Here is a 26798-nt window from a genome sequence, read left to right as displayed (position 1 = left end):
TCGATCTGATCAAACAAATCTATGTCTTATGGATAGGGAGCTGGAGTGTCTGGACCAATGAAGTCAAAAACGACCAAACAAATATGGTCAAGAAAAATCGAACCAATCGGATCAAGAGTGTTCAGAATGACCATGATGAAGTTATAGATCAGGTTTGGCACAACCGGTATGGAGTATCGATCAGGTACGGTACGACCAGGATGGGGTTAGATTGAATCTAGTATCAGCGGAGCTGTTCAATCTGGTTTGCCTATGTTTATCACATCAATCAGCTCTAGAACAACCCAACTTATGGTCTCCATTTTGGCCTGGTCGATTGGCTCAATTTCATCATTTAATGTCGGGAAAGTGGTGTCTGTTAGAGCCATGAGAGGATGGCACTTATATGTGGTCACGTTGGCGCGTCCAACAACCAATAGGCATGTTCCTAGTGATGTGGATGCTACACGTCCCTTTGACATGTCACATGCATCAAATGGATGCCGATGTGTCTTTTCAAAGACGACATGGCTAGCCGATTGGCAGTTCAACATGTTTGACATCTCAAACAGCCCACGGTGTGTGTCTTCCAACGTCGCAGCCCGCATTAGATTGGGGACCACAATGAAATACTTTGATAATGAAGTTAAATGTTTAAAATGATACCAACGTAAGAAATGAAGAGAATCAAAAAACAATAAACAAAGAATAAGTAAAAGGGTCAAAAACTTACCTTGCATCTTTAATCTGCCCAAACAGGAGCTCTGTTGATCTGTTTGCGAGATTTTTGGTCTTGAATCCAACATATTTCTACCCTACAAATCTAATCAAACTAGATTGAGTGTGATCTAAGATCGCACGAGCCCAAGACATGTAATAACGCAAAAATTTTTTAAGAGCTATAGTAATCTGTTTACCACATTTTATAGTTGAAGCTAATAGATTTCTACCCCAAAAACTGATTTCAGCATGATATGAAATTGGATGATGAAAACATGTGCAAAATGGAAAATTTGCGAGAGAAAAAATGATAGATCTTTAATCTGTCCAAACAAAAGGTACAATGATCCATTTGCTAATTTTTAGGAGTCAACCCAATAGATTGTAACCATTCAAATCCAAGAAATGTTTTGAGCATGATTGGAGATCAGATGACAAAGTTACAAGCCAAAAACTGAAAAACGGAAGAGAGACAAGCTCTGCTCGACAAGAGATAAAATTTTAACACATTTATTATTAAATAATTGTCTAATTATACTTTATTAGTATTTTCTTCTATAAAATTCCATAGAATCCCCAAAGTTACAATATAGAATCAGATAAATTAGGTTGAGACTAATAAATCTTTTATCACTTTCTTATAAGTTTTTTGAACTTTTTAACTAGTTTACTTGCTTTAAAATTAATTTCATTCCTCCAAAATATAAAATCCTAAAGCATAAAGTCAATTAAATTTTCACTTTTCAGATACCCCCTGGTCCCTATTGATTCAATCCTTACACGTTGGTCGCAAGGCAATTTATAAATATTTTTTGCATGAATCAGAATTTTTAAACAATATATCTTTTAACCTATTTTTTGTTCATTAGAGGGTCCAATTATTCATTCAATATTTGGATATTGAAGTAGGTTTGATATTTTTGTGCATATCTCATAATGTTTCCTTTTATATTTTATTTGTATCTTATTTCTGGTATGTCCCTCTATATTTGACAGTGTTCTCTTTCCTTTGGTGCTGAATCCCTGGTTGATAATTCTCAAATTTCTCTAACATCACCTTATGTGAAATGATGGCAGCCAAAAATTCTTAATCCAATAGGTTATTTTCTCTTGAAATAGATAATACCAAGCATAAAAATGGCTCTTGTGCATGGCCTTATAAGTATTAAGAGGTCGATATGGTGCAGTTAGAATGCAGTTTTTAGACCTTTATTTGAGACTCGAGATGTTTCATTTGCAGTATTTTCATGGCAATGAACCTTGCCAAGTTTTATTTGTTGATAATAGTGAATATTTTTATTTGCACAAAATAATTAAATAAACTGCCTCAGAGAATTAGCACTCATATTGTTGACACTTAAGCTCTTTTGTAATTAATAGTCCCATATGGTACATTCTTATCTAGCCCATTAGGGTTCCCCTATATAAACACCTGGAATCCCCTCTTATCTTTTTAATCAAGTTGGTTTTCTCTTTCTCAAACCTCTTTCTTGGTTCAACATGGTATCAAAGCCGAAACCCTAAATTTCAGACTCATCATCGCTCCGACTCACCGGCTCCTGTCATCGTCGTGCGTCCTCTGCTCAATCGACCGACCGACCGCGATCGATCGACCGACCGGCTCTCTCTCTCTCTCCGCGCGCGGACCCTCTCCTTCGCGCGGCCATCTTTCTTCGTGCAGAGTAACCTTTCTGCGCGCGGCCGTCTCCGCTCTGCGCACAGCCGCCTCTCCTCTCACGGTTACCTCTCTGCGCGCATCCGCGGGTGACCTGCTTCATCCGGGTTCCCTGTGCGCGTCCCGCGGTGACCTGCTTCATCCGAGTTCTCCTGCGCCTCGATCTGTGCTGTCCGATGTCTGAAGAACAGACCTCTGCCTCTCAGACATCTGGGATGACTCCGGTGCATTCTCTTGTGCCCCCGAAAGCGGCTGCATCGACTCGCCTCACTGGTCCAGCACCATTTACTTTGCCCAAGATGCCGCCCGATGGAATTTTCACCGGCTTCAACCTCCTTCAATGGTGACAGTACGTGCAGATCACTCTAAAAGGATGACTAATGCGTCATTTAACGGGAGACGGACCACCGGTGACGGACCCAGCATACTATGATTGGCTCGACGTTGAAGGAGTCGTTCAGCGCTGGCTACTTGACAGTATCGCCCCTAATATTAAGGGGGAGTTTCTGTCTTTGGCGAGTGCTAGAGCCGTCTGGGAAGCCACCCTCAACAGCCACTCCAAGAGGAACAACATTGCCATTTTGTACGAATTAGTGCATCGGGCCGCTAATTTTCGTCAAGGGGATCGGACGGTATTGGAGTACAGTAACAAACTCAGCTCTTTGTGGAATGAGATCGACCATTACATGCCGTCGGAGGTGAATTCGGTGGAGCGGGGGTATACGCTACAGCTTCGTGTGTTTCAATTCCTGATGGGTCTCAACCCGGAATATGAACCACTACGTGGCCAGCTTATTCATCGGGAGAAGATGCTCACCTACCAAGATGCACTCCGGAGTGTACGGATTGAGTCTCGGTTTCAGCAGGCACCTTCCCTCACCTCAGCGTTTGCGGCTACACCGGCCGCGGCTACTCATGCTTCATCGCCGAATTCTTCCGCCCGAGGGACTTCATCTCGCTCGGAGGAGTTTCCCAAGGGTGATCCCACACTCTTCTGCAATTATTGCAAGAAGAGGGGTCACTCAAAGGAAACCTGCTTCAAGCTCCAACGGAAGCGGACTCAACAGAGTCACCTTGCTGCCGCCGCCCCTCCTGCCAGCTCACCGAGCGTGCCGAGTCCAGGACAAGTGCCTATGCCGTATACTCTGCTTCTGGCCAATGCCTCCTCATCTCCTAGCTTCACTCCTGAGGAAATGGAGCGTCTTTGACGTCTTCTTGATCCTCCCGTCGTGGGCTCGTGTTCTTTAGCCCACGCAGTTACGTCCACCGCTCTTGCCTCTCCAACCTTGACTTCCGGAAATTTTCCTTCGCCATCTTCCACTTGGCTTCTTGATTCTGGTGCCACCGCCCATATGACTCCTAATCCTCAAGCTTTTTCAACCTATGAACCCGTTCCTAGTCATTCCAAAGTCAAAACCGCCTCTGGAGATCTTCTCACCGTCGCGGGTGTTGGTCATGTTACTCTTTCCCCTTCTATGAAACTTTCGCGCGTTCTTCATGTTCCTCGTCTTGATCATCATCTCCTATCTCTATCCCGACTTGTTCGTGATTTAAACCATGATCTCACTTTTTCCCCAAATTCCTGTTTTTATCGTGACAAGGAGTCGGGTGAGACGATTTCACTTGCTGAGGAGCGTGAGGGGCACTATCTTGTTCGACCTTCTTCTTCTCTTGCTGTTGTTGATGCTGCTGTTTCCCTCTCGGCATCTCATGACCAATTGTGGCTTCTTCGTCGACGCCTCGTACATCCCTCTTTTGACACCCTTTATCGTATATTTCCTACACTTTTCCAGGGTCATGCTGTTGACCGTTTTGTTTTTGACGCTTGTCGAATTGCTAAACATCATCGTACTACATATCCTTTATCTTCATCCTGTGCATCCACGCCTTTTTCTCTTGTTCATACCGATGTTTGGGGTCCGGCCCCCCTTGACAGCACTTCTGGCGCTTGATGGCTTGTTATTTTTGTTGACGACGCTACCCGTTTCACGTGGGCTTACCTTTTAAAACACAGATCTCAACTTTCCACCATCATTCCCCAGTTTTACTCCCTTATCCGAACCCAATTCTCCACCCCCATCCGTCGCTTCTGCTCCCACAATGCCAGAGACTATGTCAATTCTACCCCCACCCATTTCTTCCAACAAAACAGCATTGTTCACGAAACATCTTGTCCCTACACGCCTCAGCGGAATGGTATTGCAGAATGGAAATTTCGCTCCATCTTTGATACGACCCGGAGCCTCCTGTTCCATATGCATGTTCCCAAGTATTTCTGGGGTGAAGCTGTTCTCACCGCCATCCATCTTCCAACTGTCTTCCCTCTCGTGCCCTCCACCATTCCCCTCCTATTGACTGTCTCCAGCGCTTCTTTCCCACCACTTCCCTCAAAACAAACCTCACTCCACGTGTCTTTGGGTGTGTCTGCTTTGCCCCCAACAATCAGCTCGGTCGGGACAAGCTTGACCCTCGCGCCATTCAGTGCATTTTCATTGGACATTCCGTTACCCAAACGGTTTATCGGTGCTACCATCCGCCTTCCCATCGCTTCTTTGTCACCAAAGATGCTACCTTTGATAAGTTTACTCCTTACTATCCCTCCTCCACGGTACCACCTTCTTTCCCTCCTCAGCCGGACCCCCTCGAGTTCCTTATCCTCCCTCCTCTTTCCTCCTCAGTCACTTCTACGACAGTCCCGTCATCCTCCCCAGCCCCTTCACCTCCAGCCGCACCATCGTCTCTGCCCGTCCCCAGCACCGCGTCGATTCCCATTGGAGAGCCATCCGAATCTCCTCCGGATTCTCATGCAACACCCGTGGATCTTTCTCCACAACCCTCTTCTCCCAACCACCTTCTTCTGCTCCTCATCCACTTCCTCCTCTTGCTCCTCCTCCGGGTGTTCCTACGAATCTACCACGCTGCCCTCCGGAAAAACGCTATAGTCTCACCTATATCTCTCGCCACACCCCCTCCTCTTCTCCTCCTTTGGATGCCTCATCCTCTACCTCCCAAGACACTCCACCAGAATCTTCCTTGGCCCTTGTGCCTCCTTCCCGCTCTCCTCCTTTATATCCTTTAACTAATTACGTTTCCTCCCATCGTCTCTCCAAACCATACCATGCACTGCTTACCTCCATTGACTCCATCTCCCTTCCGAAGACGGTGGACGTTGCCTTATCCTTGCCTCATTGGCGTCGGGCTATGGAGGAGGAGCTTCAAGCTCTTGCCCTAAATGATACGTGGGATCTTGTTCCTCTCCCACCGGGCAAGCACTTGGTTGATAGCCGTTGGGTCTATGCTGAAAAACAAAACTCCGATGGCACGATTGAGAGGCATAAGGCACGCGTTATTGCAAAAGGCTTTACGCAGAAATATGGCGTCGATTATCAGGAGACATTTGCTCCAGTGGCCAAGCTGAACACTGTCCGCATTCTCCTAGCTCTTGCTGCACACTGTGGCTGGGTACTGCAGCAATATGACGTCAAGAATGCATTTCTTCATGGCGACTTGACTGAGGAAATTTATATGGCTCTTCCTCCTAGTTATGCCTCCTTGGTCCCCTATACTCCTTCCTCGGTTGTTTGCCACTTGAAGAAGGCACTATATGGCTTGAAACAATCTCCTCGCGCTTGGTTTGGCCGTTTCACTACGGCCATGAAGCGTCTTGGATATCGCCAGTGCAATGGGGACCACACCCTCTTCTACCATCATTCCACGTCAGGGGGAGTCGCTATCCTTCTGGTCTACATGGATGACATCATTATTACGGGTGATGCTACGGAGGCTATTACACAACTGGCGGCCTATCTATCGTCGAAATTTGCTATTCGCCACCTTGGCCCGTTGAGGTATTTCCTTGGCATTGAAGTTGCATACTCTTCTGTCGGGATTTTCATTTGTCAGCGGAAGTACACGGTGGATCTTCTTCATGAGCTTGGAAAGGAGGATTCCACGCCCATTACTACACCTATTGACGCTAATCACCACCTTGGCGCCGATAAGAATGAAGATCCTGCAGAGCCTGGACAGTACCGATGACTTGTGGGCAAGCTAATCTACTTCACCCACACACGACATGATATTGCATATTCCGTGGGGGTCCTCAGTCAGTTCATGCAGACTCCTCGCATGAGTCATCTTCACGCTGCTCATCGACTTCTTCGATTCTTAAAGGGCACAGTTGGTTGTAGACTTTTGTTCCGCCGCCACAGTGGTCTTCGCCTAGAGGTATATACCGATGTGGATTATGCATGGTCCATTGTTGATCGTCGATCTACCTCAGGATATTGCACCTTCATGGGTGGCAATCTTATTACGTGGAGGAGTAAGAAGCAGAAGGTGGTGTCTCGATCCAGTGCCGAAGCGGAGTTTCGTGCGCTTGCACATGGTCTCTGTGAGGCACTTTGGATCACAAAGATCCAACGTGAGCTACGTTGTCCGATTTCCTCTCCCGTCCAGCTGTACTGCGACAACAAGTCGGCCATCAGCATTGCCCATGATCCAGTCCAACATGACCGCACGAAGCACATAGAGATTGATTGACACTTCATTAAAGAGAAACTAGAGTCGGGAAAATTCTGCCTGCCGTATGTGCCTTCAGCAGATCAGATCGCAGACATCTTCACCAAAGGGCTCCATGCCCCTAGGTTTGAGGAACTTTGTGGCAAGATGGGTGTGGAAAACATCCACGCTCCAGCTTGAGGGGGAGTGTTGACACTTAAGCTCTTTTGTAACTAATAGTCCCATATGGGACATTCTTAACTAGCCCATTAGGGCTCCCCTATATAAACACTTGGAATCCCCTCTTATCTTTTTAATCAAGTTGGTTTTCTCTTTCTCAAACCTCTTTCTTGGTTCAACACATATTACTCTGATAAAGATACAAATTCCCCTACTGTCCCATGGTATTCTGTTGACTATTACATTTGATTTCTACCGGGATGATTCATCCCTATTTGATATTTATTGACAAGTTTTAAAACCTATGAAGATATAATATTGGAAGTTGGTTTTGGATGCATACCAAAGTATAATACTGATTTCTTTCTATTTATTAACCTACCTTGAGAGATCTAATATTGGAGGTTGGTTTTGGATGCATACCCAAGTATAGTACTGATTTATTTCTATTTATTAACCTACTTTGATGAAGATGCATCATCATCTGTAACCAGTATTTTATATTTCCAAATAGCAACTTCCAACGAAGGAATTATTAGCTTTGATATCTCACACATTATATAAATTACCATGGTGTAATGACATATGTTGATAGTGCATCTTACGACTGAGTAACCCAAAATGAGGCTGAACAACTGAAGTGAATTCTCTTGTTTCTATCGCATTGAAGTAGAATTGGATCATCCTGAGAAAACCATTACCAAACTTGTGATGAATTGCACTCTAGATGCAAAACACTAGTATTTATCATGCACTGGTATCTCTATTTTTTTCGGAACTAATAATGTTTTATTAAGTTGTAACGATAACTATTAGCATGTTTCATTTTACTCCAGATCTATTAGGCTCTGTATTCAATGTATGGCCCATTATTCAGTTCAAACTTGACCTCAATTTGGTCCACACTGTTCTTTCTTCATTTTTTGCTCTTTGAGGTCCTTTACAAGTCACAAGTTATCAAATTTCAACTGTTTTCAAATTTAATTCAAAATATAGGTCATACGAGTCATCTTTGGGGATCAACCTAAAACGCCACTTTAAAAATATAGGTCATACCAGTCAGCTTTGGTAATTCTATTCATTTTAAAGATATGAAAATTGTTATCTACATTCGCTAGCAAGGATAAGATTCCATTAATTTAATTCCTTGTTGTAAATGGAATGTAAAAATAGTGTACTTTCAGTGTTCATATTTACCCAATTTAATCATACTAACGAGTTTTAATAGCTTTGACAACACACAGTGAATAGTAGAATCAATGCAATCATTTGATAAGTTATTGTGGTATTCAACTCTATTGGGTCTCAACTTCTGTCTAATACATAAAGTGATAATAAATTTATTGCGAGAACTAAATTCTGACACAAAAATACTTGTCAACATTCTAATTTTTTGTACTGTCCAAAAACTTGTGAAACATTAAAATATGATGACAAACTACTGATAATGTGTAATTTATACCTCTCATGTTTGATCATTGATGTCTAACCCCTAAAAATTTTGTTAAACATATCATTGAATCTCATTTCTGATTATGGATCCAGGATTTAATATTATCAATCGATTGCTCAATAGAGTTCACGCTTCAAGCGATCGAATCTGGTCCTCAATTTTCCCAGAGGAACGATCCAATGATCTGGTCCACATTCTGGCCCATTTTTACCAAACAAATTGTTTGATCAGGTCAAGTAGATTGATCTGAAATAACTGATTTATGTACAATGCAAAGAGTGATAAGCCAGATGACGGGATCATCTATACCACTAGGAGCAATTCAATTTTAGAAACACAAATTTCGCTAAGAAATCTACTGAAACCTACTGGACCTTACCACATTTCCTTCCTAGCTTCCCCCATTACTGATTTAAGCACTCCCTCCTTTCTCCGGTGCTGTCGCCGCCTCCTCCCCCACCGATGATGCCGCCTCCCCACGCTTTCGGGAACACTGCTGGCTCCGGCGATGGATTCGAGTCTAATTTACAGCTACTTGCCATGTGTCAGCCCTTGATTGGATGAATGGGGTCAATTCGCTTAACGGGCCACCACTTTTTAGCATTGGGCTCAATTTTGATTAGTTTGTATTGACTAATAAAATCCATGTCTGATGGATTTCATCGAGGGCTAACTTCTTCTCGACATTTTTTATTCAAATTCTTTCAAATCTATATGATCAGGAGTCTTTTCTAATATCTGCTATGTGAATATTCTTTGTAATCTCTTTGAGCATAAACTTGCTTCAATTGGAAACCTGATACAGGTCTGGCTTTCTTAAGATTTCTTTAAAGTGGATGGGCTGCAGTATGAAATTGGTTGAAGGTTTCCAGCAAGCCAAGACGGGAGATGATAAATCTCCTCTAATGATGCACTTAATTTATCTAAGATGCATCAACTCATAAATTGAACATTGAAGAGTTTCATCTTCGTACGAGTATGCCCTCAGCAACGTTTGTAAATCTCCATTTGGATTTGGGTTTAATTTTCAGCCCAGAAATACGTCTCAGAGATGTCTGAGAAGAAGTGTTCTCTGGAGAAATGCTGAAAATTAGTCTGAGCATACTCCAAAGTCTCATCTTCAATGGATATTCCCAAACTATTAAAAGGTGCAGACCAAAGTATAACTGATATACTCCTCAATCAATTGTAAAGAACATTTACAGGATATAATCAGATATGCGACAACAGATAACAAGAAATAAAGCCATGATATACAATAAATGTCTTATGATCCATGAGGCAAGGATTCAGTGCAAACCTGAGAAGGAAATGTATGAAATAGCCTCCACTTTGTGCTTGTAAAGAGTATCAATGATGATCTTGGAGAATTAGATCGAAAGAAATCATACGAAAACCCTTCTCTCTCGTTTTCTGTCAATGATCTTGACCTCCATAAAATGAAGAGAAAAACTTGCATCTTTCTTGGGTGAAAAATCTAACTACAGCTGTCAGGACTTTAGCTTTCTTAGCTTTGAGCCATCTTATTACTCCACAAACTCCTTCTCCAGTATTCTGAAAATCTCTTTCAAATAGCCTGAGACAGTAGAGAAGATTTTTGCAGAAATCTGTTTTTGATGCTTAGTGTTTTTTAACCATGAGATACCCATGGACACTTCCACATTGCACGCGTGGGGTCTTGAAGGAGGATTCTCAAAGACATACTTCAAATGAAGCTGCAGAAAGAGAAATATACTTCTTTCAGAACGACAGAAATAAAAAACATTGATCTCATCTTTATATAAAAAGAAGTTTAATTTCCCGGATAACAATTCAAAGTCACCACATTAGTAGATTCTGGTTCCATATATTCATTGATTACCGGCGCTTTTCTCCAACGAATATAAGACCCGTCCTTGATGTTAGAGTAGGGGTGTTATTGTAACTCTATTTTCTTAGAGTTATAATCCATATAGTAAGGTAGGAAACCCAATATTTTATTTGAATTTTTTTTGGTTCCCTTCTCTCCATCTGTCCTCTCTTTCTCTTCTCTTGTTGTGGTCTCTGTCTCCTCCTCGGTGGAGTTCAACGCCATGGATTGTCTCTTCAAAAAAAAAAAAAAAATTCCCAGAAATATATAATCACCCTGGTGTGTGCTTGCGATAATTACCTACCGTAAATTATTTTCTAATGAAGAGATTATGCAAAGATAAGAATGGAATGAGCATAAGAATATAGGCACTTACGAGGAAGTAATTGCCAAGGGAAACTCCACTGATTGTCATGGCTTCTTCGACAACTGACCCATTTCTATCCACAAGGGGATACCGCCTCTGAATGCACGTAACTTCCCCCCCATAGTTTAATATTTTCTTGTCACATTTGAATCTTACTTCTCTCTGTGATACCTCGGAATTTGATCCATCCATTGAACACCATGGAGAGGCTGAGTATTCTTCACAGCCCACATTTGACATGACATCTCTCTCTATAGGCCCACCCCCAAAAAGCTCGATCATCTTGTGTACCTGTGGATTTCTCAAAGATATTAATGTCAGTTGAATAAAGAGAAAAAAAAATGAGATTGTTTATCTATGAATTAACAGAGGAGAGAGAGGAGGCAGGGCTCAAAGTGCTCATTTAATGTGAGGGTTTCATCTGCCTTTAAAGGCAAGACAAGCTCTTGCATAATTTCAAAAAAGCGCCTACTAAATTAGGGAATAATGATTCTTCTCAGCCTCCGGACAGAGATATCGAGCCAAAGAGAGAGCTAACCGGAACTGAGTAAGAGGAGGAGAACACCTCCTCCATCTGATTTTCTGATGTCCCTGGAGTTGCAAGAAACGCATTTGCTTGATTGATCTTTGGTTCCCAATCCTGCTCTGAAATTTGAATCTTCTGTTCAGCAACTAATGATGATTTAGCTTTCCACAATGCCATGATAGTCCTGTTTGGTCATTCACAATATCAGCTAAATATTATGCTATTGTAATGCAGGACTAAAAAACAACAATGGATGTTATTTTATTTCACTGCCCAGGAAAAGGATTAAATAATGGCACTTCAAGTTTGACAATGTGTTTAGGGTCTGTATTCTGTTGGATAAGAGCGGAAGTCAGTAATGTTACACTTTTTTTGGGTTCTGTAACGTAATTTCTTAATGAACTATGAGCCTATATAAGGCATATGACATGGAATAAATACTCGAACTTAAAAAAGCAAATCATGATGTAGGACTGTGAGTTCCTTCCCCTCCTACATTCTTTCTTCCTCTCTTCTATTTTCTACGAAAATTTGGCATATTCTATTACTTAGGCTTTGGATTAAATTTCAGGATTTTAGGTCAAGGTCTGGGGCTTATATTATGACTATAAGACCAAGCGACTCACATTTGAGTCTAAACTTAAGGTTTGAACGGATTTCCATACCAGACTATTTTGAATGGAACACGGGTGAGGAAGCCATGCCTCCAGTTGAAAATAAATATGGAAAAAGCAAGAAAAGTCCAATGTATGTCTTCCCACGTTAGATGAAAATTTTAAATCAAGGACTGAATTTTTAAGGAGTTTGTATTCTGACCTGCTGGCCACATGGAAAGACACAAAAGACTGAAAATGGAACTTCAATCTTCCATCACTGTCTTGGGACTTAGCACCATGTCTTGCATCTGTCCCCCTCCCTTTACGGAGAACAAACATGAGAGATGGGCTTCCTACAGATGCCAAGGATGGAGAAACCACTTGGATGTCTTCCACATCCTCCCAGAGGAAAAAAAATTTGGTCTTATGCCCAAATAAATTTGCATGAAACCCAATTATCCTTCTTGACAAAAAGAGACGACCCTGAAAATTGGGAACAGTTATCCGTTACTACTTGAAAAAGATAGATGTGTAGGATGATGGTGTGCTATGGTAGTAGTTGTGTTAGCAATGATTGAGAAGAAGAAGATGATGATGATGATGATAATGATGATGATGATGATGATGATGATGTGAGCATGCTAAAAATTATTTCAGACGGTGATGATCAAAGGAATTTGAGTTGTCCGGGAGGAAAGAAAATGGAGAGAGAGGAGAGAGAATACAAGACAGAAAAAAGGAAACATTTAACTATGATTACTAAAGACCCAGTACCTGGTTAACATTTGAGAGAAATAAGGGATGGGTGCAAATGGGAAATATAAAGATAGAATACTGAAGCAATATGTGGATAAAGAATTATCATGATGACGATGATAATGATACTGTCAAGGAATAGGATGACGTGAAATTTTCATTTCCTTTCAGAAGTGGGGGTTTGTATAAGCCATAAGAATGAAATATTTAACAGAGTAAAAGGAGATAAGTAAAAACTCGCCTGCAGAGGCATCTTTCTCTTCAAATGGCAGGTGAAATCATTGATGAGAAACTCCTCCGGAGGAAGTCCGAATAACTTCTGGAATGCTGAATTGGCCTGAGGTGATCTCAGATGTATCTTCACAATGGATACCCAAATTCACAAAACATGGTTAGTTCCAGAAAATAATAGATAAATTAAACAATGCTCCACAAACACAGAAAGCTAACAAGATTGATAAGAGAGAATACTGGAATAAGTAGGATGATGAACAACGCAAGAGTAATAAAGTGCAATAGAAAGAGAAAGCTCTAGATAATTAATTATATCGTAAGAACTTCACCTTTTTCCCAACCTCTTTCTCCATTCTTGTGATGTAATCTTTTGGGACTTCTGCACCACGTGTATTCTCAAGAAAGATCCTGATATGCAACTTGGACAGGTTCGCCTTGGCTACTTTACCCTGAAGGGGCACCCACAAATCTGCCAAATCCAAGAGATTTGATTTCAAGAAGTTGATTTCTGCGTGCCCAAGAGAGATGGCTTCACTGTACGGCCCATCAAAGGAGAACACATTCACATCCATAGTAGATGGTGGATCATCAGTCGCATCAAACTCAAATATTTCTGTAACGCCAAATAAATGAATGTGAGGCTGGAATACGCAAGAAATGTACACAAAAATTAACAAAATTGATAACATTCCAGTGCATAAAGGATTTAGGTATAATATTAAAATGAAGTATCTTTGCATTACATAAATGCATGGTATCACTGTACTACGATATGATGAGCACTGATAATAGAAATGTTGATCAATCTACCTTACCATTCCAGTGCGGCTCTGCGGTCTGAAATTTTACTGAACTTTTTCTTGTCTTGCCATTGCAGGTGAAGACCACATAGGGATTGGAAAATTCGTCAGGGTTGACTGTTGCCAAATTGGAGCCTTCAATCAAGGCGACCGTCAACACCCATCCATCTCCTTGTGCCTTCACTCCATGGTCACTACCTGTGGTGAATAAATGACCGAGAAAATACTTTTACTTAGGCTAATTAGAATCATAAAAGTTCTGCAATAATCCGTGCTTGTCCTTTTTATTGGAAGTGGTTTAAAATTATGCATTTCTACTTTCCACAAAGATTAAAAAAGGAGATTTCATATTCTGGAAATCGAGCAGATATTTCTTGTACTTCAAAAATGGAAAATGTCAAGAGTAACACAGGCCTTCTCCCTACTCTGCCTTAATCTGTATGTGGTCCATTGATTTTGAAGGCCAAACAGCATTTACTCTGCTCCAGTTGCATTAACTATGTCTCAAATAAATTGTTTGACTATTAATTATTAATTTTTTTCTCACATTCATGCTGAATCAAAGAATCTACCTTTTTTCTTCCTTGATTGTTTGATTATTTCCAACTTAAAGTTCTTGCAGATTCATGCTCTATCGAAAATTGTTATTTTTGAGTTGTTTGTTATTTGACTATTCACAATGTAAAGGTTTTGCAACTTCATGCCCAGTTGAAAGATTACCATTTTGCTTCCTTGCCTGGAGAAACCGCCCAATCATCTTCAAAACACGCTCAGCTAGAAGAACAATTGCCCCAGAAACAATAATTTTTTTCTCACATTCATGCTGAATCAAAGAACCTACCTTTTTTCTTCCTTGATTGTTTGATTATTTCCAACTTAAAGTTCTTGCAGATTCATGCTCTATTGAAAATTGTTATTTTTGAGTTGTTCGTTATTTGACTATTCACAATGTAAAGGTTTTGCAACTTCATGCCCAGTTGAAAGATTACCTTTTTGCTTCCTTGCCTGGAGAAACCGCCCAATCATCTTCAAAACACGCTCAGCTAGAAGAACAATTGCCCCAGAAACAATAATCTCCCCAATGGAATCTGGCAGATCCAAACTGAAGAATTCCAATCCATGGATCACACTGGGGTTGGCCAGCAGTACATGGACAAGAACATAAATCACCCCCAGCACAGTCGACAGAACAGTGAAATTACCAAGGAACCGAACCGCAAGTCTAAGGTCAGACTCTCTCTCCACAGTTAAACCTGCTAAGAGCTCTTCTTTCCCCTTCCTCAAATCCTTATAATCCACCGACTTAAAGTTCTTAGAAAGTAATGACGCAAATTGGGCAAAGCTCTCAGACATTCCCTGCTTGGCTCCACCTTCGATCACGCCTTTCAGGATTGTACTTTGAACAAAATTCACACGCCATGATATCACTAACCGTGATGACTGTTGCTCTCCTGACGGCATTATGCAGTATAAAATCTCTGTCCTGAAGCAGCTCCCATAAGGAACATCTGGCGTGAACACGCTTGACAATATGGCAAAAGAGTTTCCATCTGCCTTAAGAAAAGTCTGCTCCTCTGTGGCTCTAACTGACTTTATCAGCTTAGTGGGTGCTTTAATGTAGGTAACATGTCTCTTTAAGAAATTTTCATCTTCTTGAAACCTCCAGGACCCAATTTTCAGCTCAGCAGTGCCCTGTACCTCTGCCAGAGACATCATGAAAGGAGACTCTGCTGAGAAGAGGAAGGCATTGAGCTCAGCCGGAGTGGCCAGGTAGGCTTGGTCGAGAAGAACCCCTCCAGGAAGATTGCTTGGCATTACATCACCCTTATCTCTCCTCTCCAGCATCTTCATCAGATCTTCAAACGAGGCATCATTGTCATCTTTCCTCTCCCTTGAATCTACTTCAATAGATGGCGTAGGCGATGGAACTGGTTCTTTTACTGATATGGCTTGTGCTTGATCCTTGTTTAAGAAGTGAAAGATTCTGTTTGTAATGCTTGGAGAGCTGGAATTTTCTCCCTCCGCTTTGGGCGACTCCATGTGTTTGGATTTTGAGATGGATGAGGATGAGGGCTCTGTGGAGAGATTAGCTGATCTCCGCACAGGGGAGGATGAGTAGAGGTCATCTGGAGTGGAATTCTGGGATAAGCATATTTTGAGATGGATCTCCCCTAAAAATTGAAAAGGAGAGATGGGTTCTTAGAAGATTCTTCAGTCAACCAAAATTTGCAATGAAAAGAACAGCACCTATTTCCTATGGATTCTGAAGACATAAAATTAAAATGAAAAGAATCAGCTCCGGGAGAAAAAAATGAACAGAATTATGTATAGTTTGAGTACTTTTATATCAAACGAGAGATATGTAGGCAGATTCTTCAGCCAGTCATAAAATGATAACTAAAGAATAGTTTCTAGCAAGAATCAAGTATAGTTCGTGTAGAAACTCGTACTCAGAAAATAAGAGATGAAAAAGTAAATCTCTGTCTTCCCGTCAGGGTTTGATGCATCTTATAGAGGAGAGAGAGAATAAATGTATGATGGGTCAGAATAAGGGCCCACTAGACAGTGGAACTGTACTGGGCCCATTACACATTTCTTGAAAGCGAACCCCAGGTAAGCCTTTGGTCTAGCTTTCATTGCTACTTTCATTGCTCAGCCCATTTTTGGACTGAGGGAACATAAACAGTGCAGAGGTTTGTCATGGTCTAGCTTTTCTTTAATGAAATGGTGATCGAGCTCCACATGTTAAGTACGATCATGTTGCATGGATCATGAGCAATACTAATAGCCAACTTGTTATCACAGAAGAGATGAACGAGCTGATCCCTGATCTGTTGGAGCTCAGTCAGTAGGTTGTGTAGCCACAGTCCTTCACGGATACCTTGAGCAATGGCCCAAAATAGGGCCGCAGCACTTGAGCAAGATATGACATCTTGTTACTTGCTGCACCTGGTGAAGAAATTACCACCAAAAAAGGAACAGTACCCTGTGGTTGACCCACGATCAGTAGGGCAGACCGCATAATCAGAACTGGTGTAAATGTCCAAATGGAGTCCACTCTGTCTTTTGAAGACTAACCTAAGACCAATAGTACCCTTGAGATAAGGAAGTACACGGTCAGTGCCTCGTATATGACATAGACGAAGAGAATGCATAAACTGACTCAAAATACTTAGCATAGGCAATATCTGGACAAGTATGAGTGAGCTAGAGGAGTTTGCCAACAAGGCGCTGGTACCAGCCTTGGTCAATCGGATCGTCATGTTCAGCAAGAGAGAGATGATGGTTGGCTTCAATGGGAGTAGGAAGAGGTTGTGCATCGCCTTTCCAAAGTTCTTGAAGAAGATCAATAATATAGTTACGCTTGACAAAGGAAGATACCTGTAGTGGAATAGGCAACCTCAATGCCAAGAAAGTAGCGCAGTGGTCCAAGAGGTTTGACGTCAAATTCTCGAGCAAGGTGATCAGTGAGGTCAACGAGAAAAGGGGAAGCAGCCCCTGTAATAATAACATCATCAACATAAACCAGAAGAAGAGTCACTCCCCCTGACAAGGAATGGCGATAGAACAATCCGTGGTCGCCAATTACACTGAGAATATCCAAGATGTTTCATGAAGTGAGTTAAGTGACCGAACCAAGCACGAGGAGGTTGCTTCAAGCCGTAGAGAGCCTTCTTCAGCCGACAGACCAGTGAAGTGGTCAATGATGGTGCAGAATAGCCAGGAGGCAAGGACATATAAATCTCCTCCTGGAGATCACCGTGAAGAAATGCATTCTTGACATCAATTTGGGCCAAAGACCAGCCATGACGAATCGCAAGACTGATGAGAAGGCGAACAGTGTTCATCTTAGCAACAGGAGCAAATGTGTCTTGATAGTCGACACCAAATTGCTGAGTGTAACCTTTAGCGACCAGGCGAGCTTTATAGCGTTCGAGAGAGCCATCCGATTTGTATCTGACGGTATACACCCAACAGCAACCAACCGCACGTTTACCAGATGGTAAGGGAACAAGGTCCCAAGAGTGGTGTTTAGCCAGAGCAGAAAGTTCATCTTGCATGGCATGGCGCCACTTGGGACGAGAAAGAGCAGCGGCGATGGTTTTTGGGAGAGCAATGGAATTAAGACTAGTGAGGAGCACATGATAAGTAGGGGAAAGATGATGAGAAGAGAGGTAATTGGCTATGGGGTAAGGAGAGGGAGAAGGGGAAGGAAGTTGTTCGGGAAGAGGAGAGGGGTTGGATTCACTGGAAGTCCGTGCAATAGATGGAGGATGGGGACGTCGAACGTAAGTGGGACCTGTAAACTGTCGAGAGGAGAGGGAAGAAGGAAGGGAAGGATCCTGTGCAGGAAAAGGAGAATCTGGCCAAGAGGGTAGAGGAGATAGAGGAGGGGCCAGTGGCATAGGAGTAGAGACACAAACAGAAGGGGACTGCAGAACAAGGAAGTCAAGAGACAAGTCCAAAGGGTCAAGGGAAGGAGAAAAGGCGGGAATAGTTGAATAGAAGGGAGTAGGCTCATCAAACGTAACATCCTTACTCGCATAGAACCGATGAGTAGACGGATGGTAGCACTTGTACCCCTTTTGACGGGATGAATACCCCACAAAGACACAGCGGAGGGCTTTGGCGTCAAGTTTATCACGATGAGGGTGAAGAGTGATATAACAGACACATCTAAAGACACGAGGTTTTAGGTTAGTGTGTAATCTACAAGAATGAAAGAAATAATGAAGGGATGTCAAGGGGGTACGTTTAGAAAGAACTCGATAAGGAAGAAGATTAATCAAGTGAATGGCAGTAAGAGTAGCTTACCCTAGATATGTTTTGGCATGTTCATGTGAAGAAGAAGACTTCGGGCAGTATCAAAGATATGACGGAATTTCCGTTCAGCCAGACCATTCTATTGGGGCGTGTAGGCACAAGAGGTTTCATGAACAATGCCATGGAAATCAAAGGAGGAAATCGGGGAATTGAGATAATCACAGGCATTGTTTGGGAGGAAGCGTTGAAAAGATGTCCCAAAATGAGTGCGAATGAAGGCATGAAAAGAGATGAAGACTTGAGGAAGTTCAGACTAATGCCTGAGGAGAAAGGCCCATGTAACGTGACCAACCATCCATAAAAGTGACCAACCATCTTGCACCTGAGAGACTGGGGACAGGAGCAGGTCCCCAGATATCATTATGGATGAGAAAGAAGGGAACAGAGGAGCGTAAAGATAAATCAGAGGAAGGATAGGTAGCACACGTATGTTTAGCTAAACGACAAGAGTCACATACAAAGTTGTCCACTGGACGTCGATAAAAAAAACGAGGAAACAAGATTTTAAGGGTAGAGAAGGAAGGATGTCCCAAGCAGAGGGGGTCGTGTGACACCGAGGAGAAGGTAGAGGCCTCAACAGGGGCAGAAGAAGGTCAACAATGTAGAGACCCCTATGCTCCTCAGCAAGTGAAATCATCTGCCTCGTCACCTTATCATAATAAAGACACTCATTAGTGGTGAGTAGATCTTGTCCCAGATCCATAACACGATGACGAAGGGATAGACGATGAACAGTGAGGTGCGGGACATGGAGGACATTAGTGAGAGTAAGATGGGAGACTGAGTTCTGGTAGAGAATAATAATAATCGAGTACAGTTTGTACAGTTCTCCTCAAATTGTGAGATAGGAAAGTAGATTCTACAGCGAGTCAGCAAATGATAAGAAAAAGAATAAGCTCTGGTAGAAAGAATGAAATAATCAAGTATAGTTTGGATAGTTTCTATGGCAAGTTGATAAGGTTCCCTTGAGAACCTTTCATCGGTCAAAGAGGAGTTGTCATCATCCTGAACCAGCGAACTAGCAACACAAGTGCAAGTCCAAATAAAGAAGCTGGGGGGAGACTCGCATATAAATGAAGGGCGCGGGGAGGTCCTCATCAGATTTAGAGTTCTAAAAGTTGGTAGAGTGGAGCAGGATATCCTCCTGGTGTCTAATGCAGTGTGATTGTCCAATCCGGCTGATCCGTTGCCAGAAACTCTTAGGGAGCATTGATCCAACTCTCCATCCCACCAATCGCATCCCTATTTTCCATCTACTTTCATGCTCTCTAATTGCTAAGGAGATCAGAAGTTTGTGTGGAATTTCCTGTACTAGAACAGACTTCCATTGGGTTTTATCTGCAGAATCCTAAGGCATCTGTGTCTCAGTCTAAGAGTCATTACACCAGTCAGCAAATGATAATGAAAATAATGAGATCTGGCAGAAGGAATGGAAAGAATCAAGCATTGTTCATATAGTTTTCGTCAAAATGTGTGACAGGAAAGAAGATTCATCAGCCAGACAGCAAATGATACTGAAAACAATTAGCTCTGGCAGAAATACTTGTTAGGATAAAGCATGTGTCCCTCACATTCCACATTAACGTAATCCAAAATTAGCCATTGTATCTTACTGTTGTGATCCTAGGTGGATTTAAACATGTAAGCAATTTCAAATACGAAATCTTCAAGAATTTCAAGAGTACAGATATAAAGCGTGAATCAAATCCAGACATACATGTAAAAGAATTGGTGGACCAGAATGTAGTAGATTAGATGAAAGACATGGAACACCACATAGTCAGATCTACTCTTCCCATCAGTAGAAACAAGAGAATCTCCCCCTTCTAGCCTGAACCGCTGGCCCCTTTACTTGTAACTGATTCTTCCTCCTCTTGATCCAGCTCCTGCCCCTTTATTTATAGGCTTCATGCTTCCGCCATAAGTGTTTGAATCAGTACATGCCAGGACTGGCACACATGTTGACAGATGCTTCCTTCTGGGGAGAACCTTATCACTTACATGCCTATATATGTACATCACATCAAATGAAATAGGACTTCATCTGGATCTTTCTATCAGCTCTGAACTTCTTCATGTGCCCAAAGAGTAGTATATCTCTTCCTCTCCTTCTGTGTGATTCCAACCCTCGACTTCTCAACCTTAGCATGGTATCAGAGAGATACAGGTGGGCGGAGTCAACTTATGGCAGACGCAGCCTGGAGCATCATTGACGATCCTTACCCTTGCCAAGCTGTTTTTCAGCCTGCAAGGTTGTTCAAACGGGATTCAATCACATTGACAGCGTCCATAATAAGTTTTTTATTGTATGCACGCCCCGCAGGAGCTACCATCCTCAAGGGACAGCGTCGCTTTATTGTCTGACGACGATAATGTCCCGTGGGAGCTACAGTCATTATAGATTCATTTCAAAGCCAACCGCCCCAACTGACTGGGACGCTAATCCGTGAAAACTTATTGTGTGACAACAACGACGCTCCATGGAAGCTACAGTCATTGTGGATTCATTCCAATGCTGACCGTTCTTACTGACTGGGACGATGAAGATTTATAATCACGATCCTAAGGGCCAACCATCTTCAACTTTCTCTTAGGTGTGAATGTTCCTATCTCCCTATTTTTCAGCCAATTGTATTATTCATACCTCTGTGATCCTTTATCTAGGCCAATAGCAGTATGATTGTATAGGAAAAGAAGATGTTATTTTTTAGAACAATGCTGGTCAAAGTATTGTACAGCTTCATCTTGGAGAAAAATGGTACATACATCTCCCTGTCACCGCACCCCATAATCTATTTTAAGGACACAATATGTACCAATGGACAAAGTATGTCCACGTAATATCCTGGCCACTAGGCCAACTCTATCATCTCACAGATCTTTCACACTTGAATCTGATAAATAATATTAGATATGGCAGACCTTGTGGTTCGTTCTATGCGACTTATGCAAGAGCATCAGACTGCCCTAGCAGATGCTACTGAGCGTCAGGCATTATGGAAGGAGATCGATTTTACCAGCGACCTAGTAACAACTCTGAATTGTGGTTATAACCTACGTAACAGGGTCTATCACTATCTGAAGGGAGTGTGACGGAGATTTGAAATTAATCAAGCTCAATGAGTCAACTGCAAACATAAACCAAATTTTCAAGATAGTATGGCACTTGTGTAAAGGCGAAAGCCAACTAAGTCTACTCCCAACAGGGAACAATCATCGGATTGCCGAGAGCACAGCCTGTGCAGTTAAACCACATGTCCCTGGACTTAAGCGATTATCACAAACTCAACCTGGAAAACATCAGAGAAAACAACCTTCCCCTAGTGGTGGCACTCAGGTTGGATCACAAGCAAAACCTCTACAAGGGGACAACAAGGGTCATCTCCAATGCAGCCACTGTGGTCGTTCACGCCACACTAAGAAGACATGCTGGAAGTTACATGGGCCTCTTGCCTGGGCAATAAATCAAGTGAGCAAAGAATACAGTGTTATCCTAAGCAGTGATAGATGCTGAGATGGAGGCACTGCATTGAAATCAGACTTGGGAACTAACCCCTTTACCAGCAGGTAAACATGCCATAAACTGGGATGGTATACACAGGAGATGGTCAAGTAGAACGTTACAGGTTAAGGCTGGTTGCCCAGGGACATACTCAACAGTATGGTATTGACTACAAAGAAACCTTTTCACTGGCAGCAAAAATGAATATTATTTGAATTTTTATTTCCCAAGCAGCATGTCACAATTGGGAAGTGACTCAATGTGACATGAAAGGAAAAAGTCTACACGAAACCCAACCCTGATATAACTTAATATCCAGACAAGTTTGCCATATTCGGAAGGAACTGTAAGCATTGAAACAGTGACTTTGTGCAAGGTTTACAAATTTGCAAAGGCCATGAGAGACCTCGCCTACCATAAATGTGATCGTGACCATACCATATTCTATCAACATAATTATTCTGGAAAGATTGCTCTTTCGTTGTCTATGTAGATGATAGCATTATTACTCGGAACGATTCCCATGGCATTACTATTTAAGTCAGCATCTTAAGGACACCTTTGTTTCTAGCTAGCCCATGCTTCAGGCCCTTGACCTTGTCACAGAAGACGGCATTAAATCTGTCAAAGATCAGTTTGTATGAAGTGTTTTGGGCTAATCTTTGAACAGTTATTAAATTAAAAACAATTGGGGAACATGCAATACATGGTCAAGAGTTACAAATCGATCAAGATCTATTTTACCCATGCTGAAACAGTGAGCAATGTACCACCAGGGTTTGAACTTTAGTAGGAACATGACACTGATCATACAGTTTAAAGATTGCTTTCAAATATGACATATGATCAGTTGCCCCTGAATCTGAGATTCAAGTATCAGATTTGTGAGATAAATTGCTTATAGTTGAGAGAAATAGTGGTTTACCAAAGGTACCCAAAGAGGTGGATCCAACTAGTTCCATAGCTTTAAGCTTGCTCTAAAGTTGCTGTAGTTGATTCTGAATTCGTCCAATATTGCTAATGTGGTCAGTGGACTGATCATTACCAATCTCATCTTTCACTTGTGCCACGCTGTTAATTTTTCCTACAATTTTATCGGCCCAGGCTGGCCGTCCATGGAGTTTCCGGCATGTATCTTTAGTGTGGCGATGTCGACGACATTGGCTATAACATAGATTATCTTTGTCATCTCCATGTGGTCCCTTAGGTAGGTTGCGCTTGACTCCCTGCTGATTATCATTAACTAGTGAGGAAGTGAGGTGTACAAACTGTCAAGGCGTAATGCAGGCTGAACTTTGAATTGTTGTAGTGGAAGCATTCCGTTCACCACTAATTCCCAGTCTTCGTCCCTCCTTTCTAACCTGTTGGACTGTGATGCGATCCGACACCGCATCTACAAACGTCGGCCCAGGCCCATGTCAGGGGCCCATTAGCGGAGACTACTTCAGCCAACCAGCGGAGGAAGATACGTGGCTTTTGAATCTGGTAAGTGCCACAGCACCCTCCACTTCGAAGGCTCCTTCTCTGACCTTCCTCGTTGCAGACGATCAATCCTGCTTGAGGGTGACATCCCAGGCCGAGTCCAGGCGTTGTCCAACCCATCTGCCCAGAGGCGTTGTCAACCCTGCCACCCCTCCTCTCCAACCTATCTTTCTATCTTCTTCTACCTCTCTCCCTCAGACAACGCGGATTGTTGGCAATAGTTAAATTCAATCAAGTACATGGAGTTACAAGGTCGTAACAAGTTGGTATCAGAGCCGTTCTCCTGGAGATTATGGAAGCTCGCATCCAGCGCTTGGAAGAAAGGTTCGACCGATTGCTTCTCTTGCTGGAGCATCGACCGGACCAACCTACGCCAAGACAGGAGTCAGGGTCGTCCCAGTCGGGATCCCAGCTCCTGACCCAGTCGCTTGAGCAAGCAACCCCCTTGCCACGCAAACCGCCGCCTGTGCCTCCGCCTCCGCCATCAGTTCCGCCACCGCCGCGGATGAGGCTGACATATCCTTGGCTAACCATAATGGGCAGCATTCGGGGCACCCCAGTCGGCTTAGTGGGCTGGCGAGTAAAGAGCAGTGGGCCCACTCATCCATTCCTCGCCGAGATCGGGCCCGCCTCAAGCAAACGGGCCCAGTTACAGGTGAGATAAGGCATCCGGGCTCACTTATGGGTAGCCCGGCCCGTTAGCCTGCAAACGGAGACCCAAATGCTGACGACCGAGAGCAACAAAAGTCATCCGCGGCCGACGGTCTATTTCCTTCCCTACCAAGAACCAACTTGCTGATCTCTTGACCAAGGGATTGACCAAGGTTTGGCATGATTATCTTGTGTCCAAGCTAGGTATGGATACTGTCCACTATTCAGCTAGCGAGAAGGTGTTATGACATAGCGTGTGTCCCTCATGTGCTTCCTTTCCTGAATCCCAAACTAGCTGTTGTAACCACTGTTGTATCTGCCATACCTATATATCTATGTTAAAACATCAAACAAAATGGAGCTCCATCTTGGCCTTTCTATCGGTTCTCAACTTTTTCCTGTGCCCTAAGAGTGGTGTATCTCTTCCTCCCTGTCTGTGTGATTCCTCTGCTCGACTTCTCAAACTTAGCAATAATAAACCAAATCCAGTATAGTTCGTAGGGTTTTCTTCAAAATGAGAGAAATGTTGGTAGATTCTTAAGCAGTTGAAACTTATAAATGAAAAGAATCAGCTTGGATAGAAAAAAATTGTTAGATAGAGGTAAGCAGATTCTTAGGCAAGTCAGCAAACGATGATGAAAAAAATTGGCTCAGGCAGAAATGGTTCACAGAACCAAGTAAATTTTGTATGGCTTGGTTCAAAATGTGAGATATATTTGCAGATTCTCCAGTAATCGAAACTAATAAATGAGAGAATCACCAGGGGCAGAAAAAAATGTGAGATAGGAAGTAGAGTTCTCAAGTAGTCAGCAAATGATGATGAGAAGAGTTACCTCCGGCAGAAATAATTAACAGAATCAAGTATAGTTCGCAGAGTTTTCTTCAAAATATGAAAATAATACTTGGCAGATTATTCATCCACTATCAAACTATAAATCAAAAAAATCCACTCTGGCAGAAAAATTAACAGAACCAAGTATGAGTCAATTCTTCGGGCATTGAAAAAGGTAAATAAAAAGAATCTGGTTTTTTTTTTGAAAATAATAAAAAAAAAGAATCTGGTAGAAGAACATGAAGCGATTAATTTGTAATTTTTTATTTGAAATGAATCCCAAAGAATCCAATTGAATAGAAATTTTGTTCTTCAGCATGGAAACGTTACCACAATCTCTGTACTTGGATTTTTTGACATTCTTCGGTTGTAAAGGATACCAAGTCGGACCCAGAGTTTTGTTCTCAGCATCCAGGACTGCGGACATGGAGACTTTAATCTGCCCAACGAAGTCGTCGTTGAAGTATTTGTCTTCATCCATAACGCAAATTGTGAGCTCCTCTCTAAGATCATCCACCTTGAAGCTGAATTCTTCATCCCAGAGAGGGTTCAAGCATTTCTTAACCACCTTACTCTTCCCCCTGTACTTCCCCAGCTGTAGCTTCACATATGGATCGCTCAGGCCATTGGGATCAGTGGGCGGGAGGTTCCTCGCTTCGATAAGGCGAACTCTTAGCTTCATGAGGATCAACAGACGAACAGAGAACAAATCCCAGACTACGTAATTCACGAGCTCATCTAGGGTTCCGGCTTCAGTCCCTTGAGGAAACGGAATTACAGAAGAAGTAAAACCCTGGACCAATAATAAACAACTTCGATTCGAACTCAGATTCAACTCAACCGTCGAAAAACCGTTCGAATCAAGAAAAAAAGTCCAGGTTCAAGAACAGGAAGCCTTGAATTACTGCTCATCTTGCTGACTTCGATCCAAATGTTTTGGCGGAGCAGAAAATGGATCCAGCGTTCGAATCAAAGCTAAAGAAAGCGCGGACATCATACCGAAAGAACCGGCCAGAATCAAATCTGTATTCTAGGAGTAGAACACGAATTCCGCAGCCAAAAACAAGTCCCTGAAACTTCAATTTCCCCGAGATTCGGGGAAGGATATTTTAATCCGCAACAGCGACATCGCAAATTCCGTCTTGCCGAGAAACAATGACGTCGATGATGATCACAGCGCGACGAACAGGAATCAAGAATCGAGATCGAGGGAGAGAGACCGAGAGGGGAGAGTTCGACCTCTTCAACGACTCTCTCGTTCGCGCCGCGTCGTCTTCTGTTGACTTGCTTCGATTTTCAAATATTCAACGAGAAATTCGATTTATTGCGATTACACCTTGCACTATTGTTCTTCGTTTTATACTCTGTGTTGACTGCTCTTACGATTTGCATCGAATTTGAATATTCAACGAGAAACTCGATTTATAGCGATTGCACCTTGCATTATTTTTATTCCTCTTATACTCTCTTTTGACTGCTCTTACGATTTGCATCGAATTTCAAATATTCAACGAGAAACTCGATTTATATCGATTACACCTTGCACTATTTCTATTCGTTTTATACTCTCTATTGACTCCTCTGACGACTTGCATCTAATTTCAAATATTCAGTGAGAAACTCGATTTATAGCGATTACACCTTGCACTATTTTTATTTGTTTTATACTCTCTATTGATTCGTCTTACGACTTGCATCGAATTTCAAATATTCAATGAGAAACTCGATTTATAGCGATTACACCTTGCACTATTTTTATTTGTTTTATACTCTCTATTGATTCGTCTTACGACTTGCATCGAATTTCAAATATTCAATGAGAAACTCGATTTATAGCGATTACACCTTGCACTATGTTTATTTGTTTTATAC

General features: G+C 42.3%; 2 protein-coding genes across 3 annotated transcripts; one reads left to right on the top strand and one right to left on the bottom strand.

The window, feature by feature from the left end:
* Window positions 1-2754: 2754 nt before the first annotated feature.
* LOC144708251 (uncharacterized) lies at window positions 2755-3582 on the top strand. The gene has a single exon (XM_078581505.1). The coding sequence runs from the start codon at window positions 2755-2757 to the stop codon at window positions 3580-3582; it is 828 nt and encodes a 275-aa protein (XP_078437631.1).
* A 6074-nt stretch (window positions 3583-9656) lies between these two features.
* LOC144708969 (C2 calcium/lipid-binding and GRAM domain containing protein) lies at window positions 9657-26214 on the bottom strand. Of its 2 annotated transcripts, none has more exons than XM_078582435.1 (9): window positions 25257-26213; window positions 14625-15806; window positions 13651-13833; window positions 13165-13448; window positions 12843-12959; window positions 12066-12328; window positions 11262-11433; window positions 10733-11014; window positions 9657-10222 (listed from the first exon to the last, which is right to left on the bottom strand). In XM_078582435.1, the coding sequence occupies exons 1-9, from the start codon at window positions 25606-25608 to the stop codon at window positions 10034-10036; spliced, it is 3024 nt and encodes a 1007-aa protein (XP_078438561.1). In that variant the 5' UTR covers window positions 25609-26213; the 3' UTR covers window positions 9657-10033. The 2 variants fall into 2 exon arrangements, with proteins under 2 accessions (XP_078438561.1, XP_078438562.1); XM_078582436.1 differs by lacking the exon at window positions 9657-10222 and adding an exon at window positions 10270-10590 and having other exon boundaries at window positions 25257-26214.
* Between the last annotated feature and the right edge of the window lie 584 nt (window positions 26215-26798).

The sequence above is a fragment of the Wolffia australiana genome, chromosome 10 (assembly GCF_029677425.1).
Source record: "Wolffia australiana isolate 7733 chromosome 10, ASM2967742v1".
NCBI classification, from domain to species: domain Eukaryota; kingdom Viridiplantae; phylum Streptophyta; class Magnoliopsida; order Alismatales; family Araceae; genus Wolffia; species Wolffia australiana.
This window is presented reverse-complemented; position numbering and strand designations above follow the sequence as displayed.